General features: G+C 39.7%; 1 protein-coding gene across 1 annotated transcript; it reads right to left on the bottom strand.

Annotated features, from left to right (window-relative positions):
* Window positions 1-2,986: 2,986 nt before the first annotated feature.
* clptm1 (CLPTM1 regulator of GABA type A receptor forward trafficking) lies at window positions 2,987-22,867 on the bottom strand. The gene is made up of 14 exons (XM_066704079.1): window positions 22,766-22,867; window positions 16,541-16,665; window positions 14,436-14,559; window positions 12,964-13,122; window positions 11,949-12,066; window positions 10,505-10,590; window positions 10,273-10,393; window positions 9,620-9,864; window positions 8,449-8,542; window positions 7,913-8,103; window positions 7,437-7,532; window positions 7,000-7,135; window positions 5,911-6,078; window positions 2,987-3,716 (listed from the first exon to the last, which is right to left on the bottom strand). Exons 1-14 carry the CDS (start codon window positions 22,817-22,819, stop codon window positions 3,535-3,537), a joined length of 1,899 nt encoding a protein of 632 aa, XP_066560176.1. The 5' UTR covers window positions 22,820-22,867; the 3' UTR covers window positions 2,987-3,534.
* Window positions 22,868-23,534: the final 667 nt, after the last annotated feature.

Here is a 23,534-nt window from a genome sequence, read left to right as displayed (position 1 = left end):
TTTTTCAGTTAGGTGCACAGTGTGTGTGGGTGACAGTTATAATGCATTATAATGGCGTGCAATAACGGTTCAATAAAGGGGAAGGACGCGACAGGAGCATTTTGAAATAAAACATTGCGCCCTGTCGGTCACCCAGTGGTGCCCTGTCATTGTGAAGAGATGGGGTCAGCTCTCTTGGTTCTGTAATATAGGAAAGGAGAAAAAGCACACCTACCACTTCATGACCCCACGTTTGACTCCATCCAAAACCCCGAAAGCATGGGAAATAAAAGCCCCCATTATTAATTCTGCCTGTTACCATCAACACAGTAAAGGATAGTAACGATTGCCATTTGTGATTAATTTAATTTGTTCATAACCTATTCAAATAATAATTAAAACACTATTGATTATTGGAAAGGATGCATAATTGTGAGTTTTGTCGGTCATCTATAAAACACCCTGAGCATGTGCATTGTCCTTACATTTTAGAAGTGCAAGTTTAAAATCAATAGCCGTTTGTCTTAATGCAGTCTAAGTGTGCACAAGAGTAGCAGGACACTTTATGAATGGCAAGATACAAAGAGGCTATTATTGAAACCAAAATTACTGGTTTATATGCGAGGACAATAGAAGTATGAATCAAGAAAAGATCGATATCTTCTAACCTTGGCACTGATCTGGGAAGACATTTCTCCTGGGCCGTATAAAGAAAAGGGTGAAAAAGATAATTATAGGGGAACGTCTCCCTCTTCTGGTTAGGATAAGAATTGCACATTTTTCTCCGCACCAAGTAATTTGGATTAAAGGACCGAAAATGGTCACGTTGTGCCACTCACAGTGGTTTAATTACAATATTTGTTCATTTCTTCTTCTGCATCAATGATATTAATACGAATAATTGAGAATGAAGATTATTTGCAGGGGTGTATAGTTAGATTCTACATGAGGTCACATTTGATCAAGTTTCTGGTACTTCCAGGTAGAGCAAGTTTTGGTAACATCCAAATTGAATGATAGTCATGAGTTTACATTGTTCATTTTAGAATACAATGCATTCATATTATGTAAATTGTGTCAAGTAAGCAAGTGCATTTAATGTTAATAAGAAACAGTTCCATCAGAATTGTGAGAGTGAAATTACTGACCTATTTCAAATGAGCAGTTTCCACCTCTGTAGCCAGAGCATATTAAAGAGGAGTATCACTGTTATAAAGTCTGAAGACAGAGAACCGTCTACATCTAACACCACAAGAGTGATATTACTCAGATCTGATGCACAAAGGCTTCCAGTTTTCATTCATTTTCAGCTCTAAATTAGGAAAATAACATTCACTTAATTTAAATGTACTTTCCCCAGGTGTATAACCTGAGGAATACGTCACTAATCCCGTTCCCTTTTGGCTCTATTCATTAGCTCCTTTCCCATCTTCTCATCACCACCTATTCACCTATCTGATCAGTATAGTTTATTTATTTTTTAAACAGTCACATTTTTTTAGACAGGCTTTGCAACAATTTCAGTTTTATTTTATAGCTGTACCTTTGTAAAAACCTTTAAACTATATAAAAACAAAAGGTCTAACACCATTGTCAGAATAATTTGCTTTGTTCTCCTTCAAAGCAATACGCAGAATGCAATTTGCATACTCCAATCATCATCTATACCAGATTAAAACCACGAACATGGAACCAAACTCTTATGGCTGGCTTCACAGACCTCAGTTAGCACTAGTCTAAAACTACTCTACTTAAAATAACATTGGGTAGTCCATGACTGGTGGTAGTTTGGGTCTGTAAAACCAGCTCTTAATGTACACACATTGTGAGGGACAGGAATACGAATATATATTTATATCATTTGTTGTATGAGCGCAAGATAAATAGATGTTAAAACAAATACTTTTTAAGCAATCTCCCAGGCCTCCCAGCAGTTCCATAATCTCTCATATCCTGGCAGGAAGTCCCAGTGCTTTTGTGTAAATTACATGTGGAATTAATTCTGTCCACTTGTACATTGTTTCTCTAAAATTTCAGTCTGCTGTTTCCCACAGCCTTGCAATTTAAATCCTCCAACTACAAGAAACAAAGAGTAAGTGTGCTGAAATAAGTTTAGCCTTCATTTCCAGCTGGAAGTTGAAAGAAAAAATACTTACAGTCCAGGGCAAGTTGGTTGAGGTCAGCACAATCCAGCTACAGCTTTGATAGTGACTGCTATCAATTCCTAATTTGTATTTTTTGTTTGGTCCTGGGAAAAGCCTAACATACATTTAGGAAGTGGGGTTTCTGCCTTGGGAGCATCTAAATTGGTTCATTAAAAGGCTCTTGATCTTGACACACAGACGTCCTTCTATGATTTTCCAACTCAATATTTGATCCATTAAATTTGAGGTGTATATAGAACTGAAATTTGTAAGCCACTTGATTTGCTGCAAAAGAAAACGTGAGCCAAATATGCCTCAATTATGAGACCAACAGTCTCATTTAAATCATCAGTCTGGGTCCGAAAAGAACATTTTAAACATCAGCTACTGCTAAACAACTGACATTGGTATAATTAAGATACAAGCCAAGATTCTGTACAGGTTCAGGACATACAACAGAAAACCAGTGACTGAACATCAGATAATCAGTATATATATATATATATATATATATATATATATATATATATATATATATATATATATATATATATATATATATACATACATACACACGTGTGTGTGTGTATGTATGTGTGTGTGTATATATATATATATATATATATACATACACACACACACACACACGTGTATATATACATACATACATACATACATATATATATATATATATACATATATATATATATATATATATATATACACATATATATATACACATACATATATATATATACACATATATATATATATACACATACATATATATATATATATATATATATATATATATATATATATATATATATATATATATATATATATATATATATATATATATATTAACCTTAGAAGGTTGTGTTGTTAAGTTTTGGAACACCAAGATTAAAAAAAAAAGTCCTCTCTGACTGTTCTACACGGGTCACAGGATATGAGGGTTCCTCTCTCATACTTTTCAGCAGTAAAAGGTACCAAACATTCTCACAATGGAATGAAAGTCACAAAGACTCAACAAAGTGACGCTTCTTGTACTTTTAAATACCGAGATATGCGTTGCTCCCCACCCCTGTCCCATCTCAAAAAAACAAAAAACAAATACAGTACGTCACATTATACTTCACTGAATCCCCCCCCGCCCCCCAAAAAACATATATATATAAAAAACAAATATCTAGGAAAAAAAAAAAAAGAAGTGTGTGTATGTACGTGTGTGTATTATATACACTCATACAAACAAACACAGACTTTTTTTATGATCCGTCTGATCCAAAGGATAGTTTGCCAATTTAAGTGTCCGTTATTACTCCTGTCCCCGAGGCCCCCCTTGTCAACAAAACATGATTTCTGCGTTAATTATTCTTAAATTCTCCTTCTAGACACGAAGGGTTTCTTAATCGTTCTTCTTCTCCTCCTGTGGCTTGTCTGTGATGGCAGCGACTGCCCCCTCTGTTCCAGCCACCCCGTCTGTCTGTGCCTTCGATGGATCCACTCCGCTGGTGCCAAACTCGTTTACTCGGTTAGGATCCACTCTGTAGATCCAACGCTGGTACAGGTAGATGAAAAATACTACGTCTGGAAGGAGAGAATAAATCCCAGTGTTAATAAAAAGAGCTCAGCCCTTTCACAGCACAAACCTTCAGATTCCAGTTGTGATGCTGGGCTTTGAGGCTTCATAATACACTAATGATAGTGGATCAAAAACAGATTAATCCTTAGACATACCCGGGGATTGCTTACAATTGTGTCATTTTTAAGTCTTATTACCAATCCATTTACAGCCAGTGACACCATCGTCAAGCTTAAGATTCAACAGACGATTAACCTAGGGTCCTCTGTAGGCTAATTTGATTTAATTACTATTTCTGATACTTGATATACTGGTTTACATGGCTTTGCATATTACTTTTCATGTCTTTGTCACTGTCATTCTACAGTTGCTGTAACTCAGATGCAACAAAAACTGCTGTACTTTCGATTTGAATTATAAATTTACCCCAGGTCAGTCATCAAACAAATGAACTGGAATGAGAATTGAACAGGCTGTGGCCATTACGTATATGTTTCTGGTTGTTTCTTTAATTGCACGTGCATTCTCTGTCCGTTATAAACTCTTCCCTCTCATCTACAGAGTAGGCTATGCGTTTATGTTCAGAGCCTGTTGAAAGCTAATATGTCATTTTTATGACATAGAAGCACAAATCTCAACACAATATTGACGAAAATGGGAGTAACAATCCCAGTTTTGCTGCATAATATACATAGAAATGTTGTAGTTGCAGGCTGTTACTCTAAGGTAATGCTAATGGGCAGGTTGCCATCATCTGGTCATAAGACCTTTGCGTAAGAGGGCCAGGGAATAAAATGAACACCTGCCACTCTCCAAATGCGGGTAGCTTTAGCCAGTGGTGGGTAAATCTGTCAATATTACCAGCCACTTTGGCAAAAAATAAAACGTTTCTTCAATGAAAAGTGGTGAACCGAGACAAGGGGAAGATGTGTGAATGGCTTGCGTTTGAGGTAAGAGAAAGAATTATGTTCTGTTCAGATTGACGCCTTTACGCACAAGATAACAGGAAGAACAACCCGGAACACAAAATCTGAAGCTGGAGGCTGTGAAAGATCACGAGTCTTCAGAGTGTCACATTCAATCCATCTGTGAGAATCGCGAACACTGTCCCCCAAGAGGAGTGTATTGCCATGAAGGCAATTGCGTCAATGAAAACAGCGCAATTCGATGGAATGAAGCTGCTCATCAGAAATGTCCACACCATCGGTAAATAAGGAAGACCGTTCTCCAACCACGTGTGGATGTGCGAGTAAGTCAAAGTTTTTTTTAATGAGTGTAGCTATATAACGTTGTTGACAGTTTCACTTGATATAGCTCCTGAAACTGAAAATTGTAATTTTTATCTTTAGGGTGGATTAACAGAAAGGATTAGCTGTAGGGAACACCTATAGAAATCCAGTTGTTTATGTGTGTTTATGCACTACATAGCATACAGGTGTGCAATTAGCTTTTGTTACTGCGATTGATTAATTACCTGAATAAATGTCATGTTTTAACATGTTCACGACACATTTAAGTGGCTGGTAAGTTTTTTCCTTCTACCAGACACCGTGACTAGTGGCCAAAAAAGTTAATTTTATCCCCTTAAGAGGGCACTGGGGCACAATTAAAGTGAAAGTTGTTTTATGGGATTTCATATATAGTTTGGTTCAAAAGTGTTCAGAGGAATGATAATTGTGTTCATTTTAGCAAAAGTAATACTAATTTTTTCAGAGATTAAAATAATAAATGTTTAAATTATTCTAATAGTTTGGGAATGTTATTTCCAGGACCCATACCTAGAACGGAGTTCCCAAGATATTTGAGGGTGAGACAGGCTTGGAAAGAGAAGCATTTAGCAAAGTAGTCATAATCAAGTCATTATGACCCAAGGTGGGATACAAATAAGAAAACACCACCTGCTTTAAAATTTACATATAAAACCTGAATGACTGGGACTCGGCCCGCAGCAGCACTTGCAATGTTGCACATTGTTGCAGAGGTGAAACCGTACTAGTAAGAATAATGTGACAATTATTGCAATATATAAGTCACCCTGGATAAAGGCATCTACTAAGAAATATAATAAAACACAGTATTAAATCAGAGAATACACTACAAGATAATATTGATGATCAAGCCACAGAGTCACAGCCTGATCAATGGTATTTCCTCCCTATGATCCAGACGTGTATACAGGACTGCAGGCCCATTCCTTACCGTCTCTGAGACAGCCTATCCTGTACATCATGGGCATTTTAATGACGAAGGCAAACAGGTCGTCGATGAAGGTGTTCAGTGCTTTGTATGTGAGCATCCTCCATGGGAGGTGAGCTACTGACTTCAGCTTGTAGTTAATGAACAGCTGAGGAGTCATTGTGATAAACCCTGGAGAGAGAGAGAGAGAGAGAGAGAGAGAGAAAGGGGGAACAAACAGTCAAGGCCCAGTCTTGGATTACTGGATTCACTTATTTTCTGCTTCACACATTTCAGAGCAGTAGTTATTTAAGATTACTCTGTTTCTGTTAACTTACGTATCCTCACTTTTAAACTGAATCCGAAAAACAACTGCATCTCCAATACCAACAGAATATTGGTAGTTTAGTAACACTGTAACCTTGGCTCATCCCAGTTAAGTGATATTGATTAGATACATTTCTGTCTTACCTGGAACAGGTTTTTCATATTATGCAAGTGATAAAACTCAAATTTACTGTACTCTGAGCATTTGTGGTATTATTGAGATTTTTTAAATACAGCTTTCGGTCTAATGAGGCATTGATGACCGCAGTGAACAGACATTGCTATTGCAGGCAACTGCATACAATTCAACAGGCATAACCACAACTCCACAAAAGCATAGCACTAAGTGAAAAGGATAATACAATAGGAGGCTCGTACACACACACTACCCACAAAGCATTAAGAATATCAATGTTTTGGTATTGAAACCTTACTAAAGGGTGTTTTATATACTCAAAATGCATAGAAGCTTATTACTAGGAAGACTGGGCCACCCAAATGAACAGAATTGACGCACTATGTCCTCTGAAGTAGCTAGGGAAATGCCACACAACTCCAGTCATATCTGAGTGCAGTAATCAATGGGCTTCAGTCTGAGATGTGTGGACATCTAGTGAGATATGGTTTAATATCCAAAAACTCTGGGAGTAGCGCATCCATTTCCTTTAATTATTGTGTACGGCTGTCATGTAGATTACTTAGGGTGACTCTAAACTACCGTCCACACTGTGGATAATGCCTCAGTCATACCCAAGCATGACAGAACAGGTACAAAAAGTTACTTACCAAAGGTTAACAGAAAGCCATAGAGCATTCCTAGCACCCAGGAGTACCATCCTTTGTGCTCTATGTACAACAAACTATAAACAGCATAGCAGCCTAATAATGGGTACAGGAGCCAGGATAGGTATCTAAATGCCATCTAAAAAAACAAAAGAAAAACAGCAATATCAGAAATGTTAGTTTTAAGAACCACGGTTTAATTTGCATTTCCCATGTTACTACACTGATTAACCTGTGCCCTGCTAAAACAAACTGCAAAAACTCAATCCTATTTCCTCACTTCATATTGTTAGTTTAAGTGATTATAGTCAGTTATACAGTGTCCTCATCTATACAATAGAAGGACAAAATGTAGTATACTTGAGCGAGAGAGAAACGGACCCCAAATGTGACCCAGCCCATTTGGAGTTAAGTGCTCGACAAGTATGGTTTTTACTCACGTCATCATAGATTTTGGTGGAGGACTGCACATATGTGGATTTGTCTTTGAAAGTCAGGCGTGGGATTACTCCAAACAGCTTGTTTTCTCTGTCCAGCTGTGAGGGGAGAAGGCAACAACATTAATAGTCAAGATGATTTGGCCCAGTTAACAAAGGTGTGTGTGTGTGCATAAATATTGCACTGCCGCTACATTAATTTCAGTTGTTGTGGCAGTCCACAACTGACACACCCTCCCACCCTAAAATGCATTCTCAAATACAGTGCATTATAGTAACAAAAAAACAACAACCTGGTACTGAAGTTTAAAAAGTGGTCTTAAAATAACAGACATGCAATTCCCTGCTTTGGAAGCCTCCCACCTCGCAAAAATCCTGGGGAAATTCAGCATTATGGCACTTAACAGAAAGGAAGCAGGAAAACAAGAACAGGGGAACAAGCAGACAGGGGACAGTGACAACCCCCAGCCACCACTCACCTTCACGTCCATGACTTTGGTGATCTTCCAGAAGTCGATGAGCAGCCCAATGAACACGCTGACCTGCACCACAAAGTTGGTCTCGTTGTCTAGGATGTAGAGCAGCACCACCAGTGACTGGAACACCCCGAAGAACACAGAGCGCACAGACAGGCCCTCCAGAGACTGCCGGCTATTCCAGAACTGGATGTCTGTAGTGGAGCAGAGAGTGAGACCCTCAGCACAACCTTTCACACAAGACGACAAACACAGAGTCCCATGCATGCACAGAGCCCCATCTGACCCGTATGAAGTTTTTTTTGTTTTTTTACAGTATGGATATATTGTTTCATATAAACTCCAGTATGTGGAGTTTAAATAGCTTAGCTTTAGTATATGGACTAATTATCACATTTTCTGTGCTGTATTCATCCAGTCATTAAAAAAAAAAAAAAAAAAGACTGGCGTACGTTTAATGATAGTGCTCCACTTCTAAAACTCAAGCTATTCCTTTTTTTAGAGAAAGTGAAAAGCAGTGAGTATGTCAGGAGGCTTACCGTTTTTGAATGCCAGGAACTCGAAGATGCTGTGTACGATGGACACCACAATGGTCAGCCCCAGAAGATAGGGATTGGTCTCTAGCAGTGCCACCTGCAAGAGAGAGAGAGACTGGATTAGACCTGGGTCTCTGAGAGAATACCCAAAACACAGGTTCCTGATTGCTACCACACTGAGTGCAGGAAGAAACGTTTGTTTTTCAAAACATCTTTAAACACCCTCATCCACAACAGCCCTAAAACAACACTCTCTGGATTATGGAATGCTTAAAGGCATACTTTAGTATTTTGGTGTTTTAGCCAGATTCTGTAGAGCTGTGTTCTCAAGCCCTGTTCCTGGAGAGATTTTCATTGGGATCTCCAACTCGGTGGCAAATGATCATGTTCATGACATTTATTGGTTCAACACACTGCATTTCTCCAAACCCAGGGTTGGGGATCCCTGCTGTATTCATATCCCATCCACAGTTCTATACTCTATAGCAGTAGTGCAATCAAATGTAGTGATGCCACTGTTCCTTCCACAAATCTCTCCTGGGATATTATTAAAAGACAGCTCTCAAAGAAATTCAGATTAGACGATGGGTCCCATTATGTTGCAGGGAGTAAATGAACAGAAATAACCTAGTGTGAAATCAGCCAGTATTCATTAACATTCTAGGACAGTGGTCCCCTGTCCTGGTCCTGAATGACTCCCCATGTCAACTGTTTTTCATTCCAGCTTCGTTTTTAACTACATACCTGCACAACCTTCACCTGTTTAAGAGCAGAGAAGGACTGACAGGCTTGGAAAAAAAAAAAAAATCTGTTTCAACGAATTAAGAGTTCAAAAAATAAATGAGTTGGAGAAAACTAGCAGACAAGTGATCTGTCACACTTCTCAAACTGTCCTGCAGGTTATTTTTCCAACCGAGCTCTCAATTACCCAATTGAAATCTTAATTGAACTAATAACATGTCTAAAATTTGACTAATACAGAGAATTAAAAAAAAAAAAGAAAAATCAGGAATAAATTGGTTCAAACTGATTGAGAGTCATAAGCAAGAATGTCTGGCCCCCAGGACCAGGGTTGGGAACCACTGGCCTAGAGAGAAACTAACCCAAACTCCCAACAGGGGATTTGTGAAGTAGATGGTGGTAGGCAACCTGGGTTGCCGGGGCCCACACTGACCTTCACGGAGTCCTGGTCCTCATCTGACTGCTCATACATGTCCTCCCCTAGGAAGTTCCAAGGCGACTTGGTGTTCTGGGCAGCATAGAGCTGCCAGCGCCAAAGGGACAGCGGACAGTAGGTCAGACGCAGGGGAAGGCTCTGCAGGGTCTCGTTAACAGGGAAGTAGTCCTTCTGCAGGTTCCAGTAGTCGTTGAAGTAAACAATGGGGTAGTAGTCCCCACTGACAGCATCAAACTTTACATCTGCACAGGGGGGAGAGAAGAGCACAATAGGACTGGTCCTTGAGGCGGCCGAAGGTCAAAGCAATACAAATCACACACACTCATTGGTTCACGAGATCAGGGAAACGTTTCTTTTGTGGCTAAGAGTGACATCAAGAACAGACAGGCAGAGAGGATACCACCACCCCTGTTAGAATGCTAGTAGATGTCTTTAATAAGGTCTGGCCATTCTTACCACAAGATTAGTTGTATTGACACCCATCTCACTGGGATCCACTTTGTGCTTAGGTACAAATAACAGTCGGAGTCAAACTGGAGTCCATGGTCTTCATGGTTAAGCTCCTAAGCCTAAATTCACAGCCCTGCTGGTCCCAGTTGCCCCCCCCCCCCCACCTATATTTCCTACTTGACCACAGTTTTCACACTTACACTGGTCCAGAGGGGGGGGAACTGCACCCTTCACCCAGGCAGTGTGGTCATCCACCATGTTGATGGTGAGGTTGGGGTGCCAGTGGGAGATCACCTCAATAGGACCGTAGTCTTCTGCCCGCTGGAGAGAGAGAGTTAGTTTTTATGATAACTGCTAACTATTTTCAGTTAGTTTTAAGCAGCACTATGCTGTGTCTGGCGGCAAAGCATCTCCAGTATTTCCTTCCCATACCTTAATCATCTCAGGATCTGCTTCAGTCTCCCCAGTTAGGAGGTTCTTCGTCTTCAGAAACCTCCTGCGTTTGTACTTGTTCAGCACTGAGAACAAACAGACAAGACTGTGAGCTGGCTTAAAAGGAAATCCAGATTACATTTCAAGTGGATTTTGTCTGCATAACTACTCCTACAAAATACAGGCTGTGGCTGTTTTAAAACTCTTTCAGAGCTTGTCTGTAGGTAAATTGTTACTTATTATGCATCATTAAGCTGAAGGAGTCTGGTTTTGTGTCGAGTAGGTCACACACAAAACATTGCTGTGCAGGCTGTAGTGCAGACAGTCAAAGGCTGGGAGTGATTTTGTTCCGAAACACACACAACTAGTTCTAGAATCTGATTGCTTAAAGGTGGGGTATCATCATTTTTCACTTTTCTCAGAATTCACTTTTATAGTACTGCTGGTAAGTTAAAGCAACTATCCGTGTAGTTTGTATGTGTAGGTTTTAACGCTAAGTGTATAAAAACCAAGTCTGAAGTGACACCTCTGTGAAAAGTCCAGCTCACTCGAAGCTGGGCGTAATTTATGCGTGATGTCACACAAGCTCACGTCCTCTCAGGCTGTTTTGCTGCATTAGTGCGAACGAAAACCCATTACCAAAAAATAATAATAACGCACCCGGAGGAGAGATACCATGGTAAATAGGTATATAATATATGGTTGCATCCAGGTACGGAACAGTGTATCTGCATTATTAAGGCCCTAAATAACTTGTACTTACAGTGAATAAATGAAAGACTAGCTATTTTGTACAGATTCCCGAGCTAGGAGAGCGCACCTCTTTATGTGATGTGCTGCTATTTTAAGATAGAACAGGATTTAAACTTATTTGCTAAATTTAAATAAATGAATGTGTTTATTATCCCTATACCTTTGCTAAAATGAATCCAGTTGCTGAACAAGTCATTCTGATGACCAGTTCAACATCCTGCCTCCAAACTGCTGAGCAATGTTAATAACTGGGAGAGTAATTGCATGTTATGGCAATTTAATACATTACATAAACTACTTTAACGTATTAGTGTCTGCAGATGAACAAAGGAAATATGATGATTAATAATGGGCTAATGAAATACATGAAAAATTATATTGTAGATATAGTGTATCCATTATTATAATTATACCATTGTTTGCCGTCCATGATAATAAAGCACCATTATTAATTTATTAGGTGTAGGAGCTAATTATCTGGTTAATTTCTCTCAGGAGTCGGTCTCAAAGTGTCCTGGGATTACAACAGCGTCACACATTAATAAAATAAAATATGTATATGTTATCCTGCTCTCCTGTATCTGATGTCGGGGACTGTGGAGGTGAATTGTCATCCACATGAACACTTTCACATGAAACATCCGAACCAGTAACATCGCTCCCAGCCACTAGCTCAGTTATAGACTCTTACTTCGAGACACGTGGACTGTTGCCAGGCGCCGGTACTGGCCCTTGCGTTTGGGGTCGGGGTGGAACCCACTCTTGGTGAAATACACATGGATGTACAGGGATCCATTCTCCTTCACCATCTGCAAGAGAGAGCACACAGACACACACAATCAGACTTAAACCACAGTCACAACCCAGCTCAGACATGGAAATCTTCCCACTCTGTTGTCTATTGTTGAAAAGCCAGGATTTGTGCAGTTATCTAGGCTTCCAAACAACTACTGGATCATCCTTGAATATGAACTCCCCACCTAAAAAGAGCAGGATGGCAAGAATTAAGTAATTTCAAATCTCTAGTACAGGGGTACACAACTCAGTCTCATGAAAATTATCCAGACGAAGGGCTAACCGTGGATTGGGGGATGTGTGTTGATGAAGCGCCAACCTGGGGGTGGGTGGTCGCTGATAGCACTATTTAACACAATTTTTGTTCCTGGGTAGTGTTATTTCCTAATTGCTTATGACTCAGAAGTATAGAAAATGGCTATTATTCCCCACAAACTTTGCTTTTGTGACCAGGACAGTGATATTTTCAAATTTACCTATTTCCAATGAGAAAACGGGCATATTTGTGTCTTTTCATTCACATAAAGTCAGAAAAAAAAAAAATAAGACTCCAAATTAACATGTATTTATACTAAAGTAATACAAAAATAACTACAAAAGATTTAGAAGTGAGTAGTTTTTTGAGATTTACGATTATACTAGCATCTTATCAACTTGGCAGGTATTTCGGTAAATTGCTCATTGAGAGAATTTACAACAAATGCCTGAATGTCTATTCGACCCTGAATTATCCAGGGTTCCCTTCACTGAACAAGAGACTGGCTTCAGTCAGTAACCAACAAACATGTGTTTCCAGTCTTAATAAAATGGTTCATTTAGAAGACAAATTGGATAGGTACTCTACAGGACCAGGATTGGAGACCACTTCTATTCAAACAAAAAGGCATCTTTGCAAGTGTTCTTCCACAGACCTCTGGAATGTCCAGCTCTTGGTAGTGTTCGTAGCAACCGTCCCCATTCTCCCCGCTGGCCCAGTCTCCATACACGATGTCCGTCTGGCTCCAGTACAGGGCTTCCGTGTTGTTGAAGTCACTGAAGACCTCACTCTCGGATATATAAATGTGAAGGTCCTGGGAACCACAATCACAATAAAAAAAAATAGTTATTGATCAGATGCTTTAAGCCAGCAGATTTAGCTTTAAGCAGATTGTTAGTTCAATGAAGATTTAAATTAAGTAACTGAACAAAAACAAAACAAATATATCAAGAGTGTGTCCCCAGGACCAGGGTTGAGAACCACTGTGCTCAGGTCCTCTGAATTAATGCCAGGCTTTCAGGTCTATAGCACTACATGATTAGAGGTCATCTTTGAGTTTTCACTGGGATAGGGCCAGCAGGGTACTATATACAGCTCTTCAGCAGCTTGTTCCTAATTGAAAACTACTCTTTAAAAGCTTTCATCAGATCATTTACCAACCACTATCAACATGTATGAAACAAATATAGATACAGATCTTTGTATTCAATGGCTAAATAACAAACTGGTGTATCCAAGTGCTTTTATAGAGGGCCACCATTCTGTGGTTCACATGGGAAATTTGTCAGGATGGAATACATTTATAATTCTCTCAAAGGTATCATCATCATCTTTTTAGGATTCAATTTAGTATCCCTCTTAGTTGATTTTAAGTAGTAAGTGCACATACTGTACAGGGAATAATAGACTGGGATCATGAAAAAATGAAAAATAAATGTTGCACTTGGGAAGGATGTACAACTGAACATTAGATGGGTTTAATGTGGGGCAGTAGGCACATCAGTAGATCAGAACCCTGTGTTTGTTTGTCTCTTCTGCACTGCTCTTCTAGGCAGGTGTTCAGAGGGGACAAAGCTTACATCAGTCTGAAGCTCCTAAGAGGCTGAGAGCAAAGCTTCCCTTCAGATCTGAACTATAATGCTTACTGTGGACTCACGTTTTATTTTTTAATCGCCCAAACGATCAAATATCTTCAATATCAAGAACGCTGAACACAGGCAGAGTGAAAGGTCATCTCCACACAGCAGTACTGCCCCTACCCCCAGATGTAGAAAACCCTTATAATGTTGTATGTTATCTAGAATAGTATGTCTCCTATTCTTATCCACTGCATCTACATCCGTTCCCATCCTTCAGGTTATCAAGTTTATAGTTCAGACACCAAGGTTTCAATTGTTTGGTTTACCTCCCTCACCCGCGTCTTTTCTGACATAGAAAGTTGCTATATATTACTTAACGTCTTCTGTAATGTGTTGCTAAAATAATTTTCTAGCATTTTTTTTTTCTGAACCCCTTACCATGTTCTGTATATAAAGGACACTGTACACTAGCTTGATAGCAAAATGACAGGAGAAAGATGAAGAGGAGAAATCTTAAGAACATAAAACAAATATGGCTCCTCTTTACCATGAGAGTATCCTTGGGGAAGAGGTTTCTGCTGGGCACCCTGGGCGCTCCAGTAGGTGTGCTTGGATCTGGAGTGGAGGACCCTCTTCGAAACCAGCTGCTGATCGCCCAGATTATGAAAATCCTGCAGCGGGAGAGACAGTATATATTAATATGCAACAACAGGAGAGGTCTGCTTTCCCAAGATAAGTGTATAATACTGCAGGGTGTCTCCAACTCAGTTACTGGAAGGCTGCAGTGCATACTGGGTTTTCATTCCAGCTGGAGCTCTCAGTTCATTAACCTTGTTTTATTACATTTCTAATATTGTTTAATATTGTCTTCTGCAGTTGATAGCCGTTTCAGGGTGCACAGCATATAACATAATTGGATAGAAGTGTTAGATTCATCCAGATAATCAGCTAAGCAGATCAATTATGTAAATGGAAGCTGGGTTGTGACAAAAGCCAGACTCTGCAGCCCTATAGAAATGAAGTCAGATCCCTAATGTACTGCGAAGAACACAGTAATTCCTTAGTATTTTTTCATTTCTCTTTTTATCTGATGCAGAAAACAAGAAAGCGCACATCCTGTAACTATGTATGCCAGTCACTGTACACACAGGTGCTGCTCTCTTGAGATCTGGAAAGAAAGGTCTTCAATTAATGTCTCTACTTTCTCCTGGATTAACAGCCTACAGACAAAATGATTGATAAAAACTGGAACAGATATAAACTGCACTGCTGCTTCACTGGTGAAACCACATCAGAAGGCATACAACACAGCACTTCAAAACCCAAGCAAAATGGGATATGTTGAACAGACGAGGCCTAAAACTTAAGAAACTAATGATAATACAATTGTTTGCCTGTACAATGACAAAGAGTAATGTAGAATTAAAATAAATAAAATACAACCATTTTGCAGAAACTTCTGTTTGGGAGCCTGAGATGATTCTATATTGACTCAAAGCTAAGTACCAGTTCTATAAATATTTGCCCTGCTGCTACTGTAATGCAACAACCTACATTTCCTCTTGTGATTGAGTCCCTTGGAACCAATTACTGAATCCAAAGCAGAGGCCAGGGTAGACACTAGTGGATAGTACAATGATTACACTCTGAATTAGCACTACATTTAGTTCAGCAAAAAATAAATTTAAGTTTAATCATATATTTCTCCCCTTTCTTCTCTTGTGGCAAACCCTGAAACCATCCTTGTTTTGCAGTTATTTGTATTTTTACAAAAATTTTCAATATTATCATCCACCAATGTACATCACAATACTACGTGCCACATATATTCTTTATATAGGAATGTTTTGTTTTAGTTTTTATCAGCAATGTTCCCTGCCCCTGCTTCTCTTTGTGTATGCTGCCTGTGGAGTTTTAGATGAATGTTCAAAGTAACAGGGCCCTTCATTTCTCAGGACAGTTCCCATAGAGTAGCTCTATGGGAACAGTCCTGTGAAACAGTCCATCGTATACCTCAGTATGATGCAGGCAGAATGCCAAGCTTGTGTGAGACTGTCTGATAGACTTCCCCCAAGTCAGCAGTGCAGCTGAGAGGGGACTTGTTACTGTTGTCTATTGATCTGTTGCCAGGGTGGGGGGAAGACAGCAATAGAAAGGGGAAACAAGAAAAGGTTTTCAGCAGCTTGCCTCTCTCCTGTCTGTCAGATACACGGCAGAGAGAGACTGGTTCATTTCTGGTCAGAAGCCAGACTGTCTTTTCCAGGCTGCATACACAGTGTGCAGTTAATCAAGCATATGGAAAATTTTCAGACAACCTTGAGAGCCCCAACGTTTACTGAACTGTGCTTAGAGTAGAGTTGTTTTGGTCTTATGGATTTCTATCTGGACAATCAGTAGCATCTGCTCTGATTTATATTCAAAAATAAAATCAACATTGTAAAATGGAGAGAATAAATAAAGAATAAGTTAACAGCATAAATCATTATAGGCCATACATAGGAATCTGATTATAGCTGCCTAGGTTAATTTAATCCTTTAATCTAGTGCTTGTATAAGTGGAACCAATGCACTTTCTTTGGCACTTTTTCTGTACTGATTTGAGAAAAATCGATAAAGACAAGGATAGCAGGAGCAGTAGTGACTGATACGGACCTGAAGAGGACGCCCTTGATGACCTGCCAGGCATTGGGGGGCGGCTGTGGGGCCTGCTGAGGCTGCTGGGGGTCCTGCGCAGTCTGGGCCACCTGATCTCCTCCTGCAGCCCCATTGATGCTCACCTACACAACGCAAAACAGACACAAATCTGCATCAACGGTGGAGTTTACATATGGTCAAATATTGATTGAGACTGGGATCTGGGTCAAAGACAAAACTACCGTATCCCAAAATGCAGTTAACCCAGTGCCACGCAAATAAAAGCAAGATCAAATGCAAATTAGCCAGGCGTACAATTTCCTCATGTTGTCATGACTGGAGGATGTGAGAAAGGGCTGTTTGCACACAAGAAAACAGTGACACAGGAGAATGACATCACGGTTGTCATTTGACATCTCATTTCTCTGCCTTCTTAAAACCCATTCTAGCAAATACCTGGCACTCTTTTAAACAATACAGGATGGGATCATTCTCACAGGGATTTACATGTAAGTCTGGTTATTTTCATTAAAAAAAATCATAAGTTGGGGAGGGGGGGGGGGGTTGTTTTTTGGGATTGACCCCTCCATGGCTCTTTGTGACTGTTCTCCTGTGTAGTCATCACTTCGAAGGTCAAAAACACTGCATGTCAACTCCATTGACTGCTCAGGGTAAGTGTGAGTCACTGGCAGACTTGGGGCTAAAACCAAGAACCTGCATTTAAAGAGATCTTCAGTTTAACCCAGCGATTCTGAAGCTTTGGGTCGCCCAACATTCAAATGGGGTCATGAGAGAATGTCTGAAATGTACTTCTAAAACAAATTACCACACCTCAACAGCATTCCCCTCCCCTGGACTGCACTTTGCCAGCAGTGCCCCCAACATCCCCCCCTCGGCAATATACCAGCCCGGACCATACTTTGGCAGCGCTAACCCCTAACCCCCCCCCGGAGGGATGTAGCCAATACATATAGTGTTGGAGTCATAACAGTTTTCATTGTTGAAAATGGGCTCATCAGTTGTAAGAGTTTGAGAACCCCTGGTTTAACCACTTGATATTGTAAAGTTAGGACTAGCTTTCATTCTACCTCAGCTCCCACTTTATTGATTGTTCATCAAGATAAGAAATTGCAAACTTTTGTTTATTCTAGATCAGCTGCCGATGGAACAATACTAATAAAAGGTGCAGGAACCTGAAACTCAAGGATTGCCCACCGCTGGTCTATCGCACTGTATGCATTTCTTGTAAGGCCTATACCCCAATAAAGAAACATTCTTCTTCCTCCATTTTGAACTATTGTGATACCTGGAAACATTGGCTAGTAACTGCAGCAGTGTTTTAGAAGCTCTCCATTCTGTACAGCAAGGGGGTGAGCCCCAACTCCGGTCCAAGAGGAGTCCTTTCAGGTCTCAGCTTCTTAATTGAGCTAATTAAGTAATTACATGTAGAAATGTAACACCTCTCCAGGCTCAAAAAATAATGTTGATGGGTACAGTATCTTGAGTTGATAGCATATCTGCAGCGATCAACTGTAAAAACTATCCAATATTAATAAGATGAGGACTCCAGCTGGAATAGAAACCGGGAGTCGCATTGAGTTTGACAGCCCTGCTATATTGTGTGCCACAGCTGCAGCCTCCTCTTATGCCCAATAACCTACATTACACACAAGGAAGAACAACTTGTGCTTCTGATTGCCACAATGCGGAGAAAGCAAATGTATCACTCTTATTTGACAGCTGCATGTTGATTTGAACTGGTGCAGTGTCGGAAGCATTTGTCAAGATGAATCCAAAGCCGACACTTTATGTTACACTTTCTACGATTTTAAACAAGTTTTTTTCCCTGAGCTTACTGCACAGGGGAAAAAAAAAACATGTAGCTGACTATCTGGCAAGGCAGTGATGAACTGCTGAACTGATTGTGGAGATCAATGTTTTTTCTTTAGAAAGCGTATATTGCACCTTGATAGATAATTGAACAGGATGGTGAACTTCTATTGTCTGTAACCAGGCTGCTTTTTTGTACCTCGGAGCTGCAAATAGGTTTCATGGTTAGAGTGCCTGACGTGGGGACTTCAGCAAGGGCTGTTCACCGTACTCCAAATCAATAATAAAAAATAAAAAAATGAAGAAAGCAGACCTAACCAAGAAAAGCATGAAATCGAAAATGGCAAAACTGACAAACACCCCCGTCACCATGCCCTCCTCGCCCCATCTGTGAAAACTCCACAGCGGGGGACACGTTGCAAATTTTGAACTACACGCAGAGCAAATTTCCCTCGGTTAATACACTGTACTGGACCTACAGCCCTGAACTCTGCAATTCATCTTCCCATCTCTAATTCAGTTCACCACGCTTGGTTTTAAAAGCATTCGTGGCAGCAAACACCAAGCCAGCCAACTGAAATGTTTTTTTTTTGCACACTGTCTAGCAGTGACTCAAGAATATCCAGATTTGTCTAACTTTGAGCTCTAGCTGTATTTCTCCCTTACCATTTTTTTTTTTTTTACACTAATCTGATTCTGCATGATGAAAACTCAGCACTCTGCACTTTACCCAACATGCAGCACTGCTTTTCAATTGCTAACCATAACCCAGTCTCTCAACTGGGCTGTGCACAGGGTTAGTAGAATGACAATTTGAATTTGAATGGCATGCAGGTAATGCACATTCCAGCAAAAGTACACACCTGCGGAGATGTGAAAGAATAAAAAGGAAGGCAAACTTGACTTTCCTGTTAAGTTGAAATGGTGAATTATTACAGTATTGCAGTGGACTGCACATGCATACCCTCACACTACCATTAAAAAAACTAATTCATGGAGGGGGGGAAGATGCAGCAGATAGAGGTATGCTACTTAGATCTCTTACACAATCTCCTGCAGTGTTTTATTTGATTACAATCACATTGACAAAGAATCACAGTGTTCTTTCTCCTGGAAAAGCTCACAGTAATAATTACCCGACAGAGCCATGTCAAATGCGAGTTTTCCTTAGGTTGGTAGTTAAAATTAGACTTTACTGTGGCACATTAACGGTTAATTTTTAACAGGTCATACAGCACTTTCTTGCTGTGTATTGTGTAAATGCTGCCTGAAAGAAAAGAAAGAACAGGAAGAGAAGAGCAGATGTTTAGACATACAGCAAATGCAATGAAAGACCAGACCAGTTACACACAAACAACGTAGACAAAGTGTATCCCATCTGGCCATTTCCATTCCTACATTACGCTGCACTGCAAACCCCCGGGTAACACAAAGACAGAACCAAATTGTTCTTGTGCGAGTTCTGCTGATTTGCCTAAAAAGGTACTTATTTAAGTGCATTACCATATAGCTATCTTATAACATATCTACAATACATAGAACAGGAAAAGCATATTAGCAATACCATAATACAAACTGATGTTATAAATTCTAATTCTATTAGAATTTTAATTAAGCTCTGATTTAACAATGGAAATCGTTGAATAGTCATACATCAAGAAATCAACTGTATGCAAACATCATTAAAACAGTGTCATGTGTCTGATTAATTAATTGAGAACTTGAGTGAGGCATGAGACTGAATGCATTTAAGGCCACAGTGTTTTAAACAGGGCATTGGAAAACACTGTCAAACCTTAATAGGCCTAATACAGTAAATCAGCTGTCATTGTGAACTGGTAACCAGTGAGGAGATGCCATAATAAACCCAATCTCATTTTTGCAATTTGATTTAGGTAATGTGAGACTTCTGTTATATTGTGTCTTGCGTATTCACAGGATCAGCAAACACAGTAAAGCACTGCTGTAATCAATTCTGGACCACACTACAGCATAATCCAGAGACAACCTCCCAGCTTCAGTCACAGATAAAGAGAGGGGAAGAAAAGCATACGCAGGCATTTTAAGTTAAAGAAGAAAAAAAATGCAAGAACTACCAGGGGCTACAGTGATGACAGAATTTAATTGATTTTCATAGGCACAGGTTTAAAGAAACTCAGCCATTGTGGTGTCTTTTTCAATAAAGTAAAAATGGTGGGGGGGGGTGTTGTGAGAGAATCCCAGTAACAAAAGTTCCTAGGTATGGTGTTGTACATCTGTGTGAGCCTAATGGCACATGACAGACAACCACAAATCAATAGACAGTCACTGGTTTCGAATGAAACACCAATGGTCTTATCACAACTTAACAGTGCACAAGAGTTGCAATGACTTGACTCCACAACCAGATTATCCTTGAAGAGTAGGGAAAATGTATATTTCTTTGATCTATTTGAGGATTATATGGAGCTCTTATGGCTCAGGTTTTAAGCATTATCATTGCTTGCTTCCTTCCTTTTAAAAAATAACAAATTACATTATACTTGGGAAACTGACAGTTAAATCAGTGTACAAAACAAACCAGATCAGAAAATGATGTTATCTAGATACTGAGAAATGAACAATTTTGCTTCAAATAAGACCATGCACCAAATAATTAATTTTAAGGTATATTTAATTAAGTTAATACTGCACTGTGGTCCACCTTACCTTTATTACTGATTTAGAAGCTGTAAGTAAAAACCATTCAAATCAGTCTAGTACTTATTAACCATGAGCTTAATTTGGTTGATGAGACTTGGATATTGCTCCTCTAGTGTTTTAGTATAGCTGGAACCATAGGGTATAGGCCATCATGGCTTATTAACAATGCATTACTGACACTGAAAAATAATTAAATGAAACAGAAATTGACCAATGCTATGAATTTCAAGAGTGAACAATCAGACACATAAGCTACATATTACATATAATAACCTTGATGGTTAATGGTTGTAACATTTATGAAGGCATGTAGGAAGCAATTTTGTATTTCTTCACAGAATTATGTTTTAATAACAAACATCTCATGTGTATCCTCAAACAACCCAACACCAACTGCTATACAGAGAACATCTAGTCTTGTAAGCAGTATTCCCCCTGCACTTGTCTTAATTTTTTTAAGATGTCTGTTTTAATGCTAGATGTATTGTATTGAAAAAATATAAAATAAAGCATAACTCATGTTACTGATCGGCTGATAAACATTTTTTTTCTCGGTTATCAGAGCTCTTCTGTATGCGGGTCAAAACCGGTTCTCCCCATTCTTGTGATGACTGAGAGAAACAAAAGGGGAAAGAAAAAAAAGAAAATCATCTCTGTAAAGCATCCACAACAATTGACTGTTGGGCTGCGTTATATTATGAAGATGCTTGCCCTCTCTACTTCAATGAGACAGAGAAGCATTTTTTATGAGATGTAGCTTTACTAGACAGTTCATTCTTCTTCTCTGGCCAGTAAAAACACGACTACACTATAAATATAGGATGACTTCACTGAAGCTCCAGGCTGAACGGACTGCGCAGTCGACAACACCACAAAATAATGTGGTCAAGAAAATGTGCTTTACCTACTCACTCATCCCGTACTGACATTGATCATTTAACCTACGAGTTGTCTGACTCAGCTGATGCTCCTCTGAATCACCGCCTGGCCTGTATACGGACGAGTAACCAGTGATCTGTTTGAATCATGTAAAATATCTAACTGCATTGTACACACGGTTTTAAAAGTGGGTCGAGGGGAGCACTGGTTTTACTGGGTGGATGCAGAGGTCGGCATTGTGCAATCGCTGACGTTCACACGAATGAGAAAGCACCTTTTCCGTAGTCACGTCATAGTGTAAAACAATCACGCGTTGGGGGGGTGCTGGGATCAATGGGGTCACTTCACCGACTCGGCTGCATTAAAAAATAGATACAAAAATCAAGATACAATGAAACCGGCGAATGGTTACAATCACCTCCACGGAACACATCCGCCGGGGAAAACGCCATTGGCGAGTCACGTTGTAGTGGTTTCCTAATCAGACACAAGTAATGACACATTTCTCCAGCTTTAGTTGCCAGTGCTGGCTAACTGGCAGTGGTGCGCAGACACGATATCAGACACGAATATAAAACCATCAGCCGTACCACAAAGAACCGAAACCAAGCACGGTCACACAGCAAATCCAATCACGTTGTTCTATTCATTTATATATTTATTTTTCGATTTCATATTTTTTTCCGGCATCATGTAAAGATAGGGGTCGTTCCAGCTCCAGGACTGAGGAATCGTTTATACCGCAGACAACGACAGACAGCGAAATCAAAGCGGAATTTGAACATGCTTATTTTAAAACCGGCATCTCTTTTTGAAAATCTAATCCGCCCTGTAAAGCCTGTCCGTTTTTACCTCGCCGTTGCTCAGGGTCGGTTGCTGAGTGGACTCGCTCTCCTGCGCCGCCATCTTGCCTGCCTCTATCGCACACTGGAGTGAAATTCCTGCTACGCGAGATTTGACACTGTTTTCTTTCTCATCGTGACGTTTTACAGTGCACACTCTGACGCGGAGGAACTTTTGGGTGCCATCTTGGTAAGGGAAAACGTTGCTCAGTAGACATGAGTTCTAATGGATTGACGCTAAGAATTTAAATACAGTGGGTGGAATAGTATCCGTTTAATATACTGTGTTGTAGTTACACATTGCTGATGCATAAAACTGCATAAAAGGCTCCTTAGTACAATAGGGGAAGTACATACGAGTGTAGATTCCTTGGCACAAAAACTGATGCTGTGTGTACCAGGGACCATTCAATTATATGTGTACAGTAAGCTTAGGCTTTTAGTGGTATACTTATTATTATTATTTATTTATTAGCAGATGCCCTTATCCAGGGTGACTTACAAAGTATAAGTGCAATACAACATGCACAAATACAATGTAGTTCAAGGCATAAAACAAATTCCAGTTTACATAATACAGTGCAATTCAAAGCGTAATACATTTTATAAATTCCAATTTACACAAGTGTATACAATATATGAGGTCTTACATCCTGGATTGTAAAAGCTGATGAGTACAGACAAGATATTAGGTCACAGTCAAGGGCCAAGGGAAAGGGAGCAAGGGGACATCAAAATAAATGAGTACTAGTAACGCAAGGCTAGTATGACAAAATGTT

Source organism: Amia ocellicauda, chromosome 5 (genome assembly GCF_036373705.1).
Source record: "Amia ocellicauda isolate fAmiCal2 chromosome 5, fAmiCal2.hap1, whole genome shotgun sequence".
NCBI classification, from domain to species: Eukaryota; Metazoa; Chordata; class Actinopteri; order Amiiformes; family Amiidae; genus Amia; species Amia ocellicauda.
The sequence above is the reverse complement of the archived record's forward strand: the minus strand, read 5'-3'. Positions and strand labels throughout refer to the sequence as shown.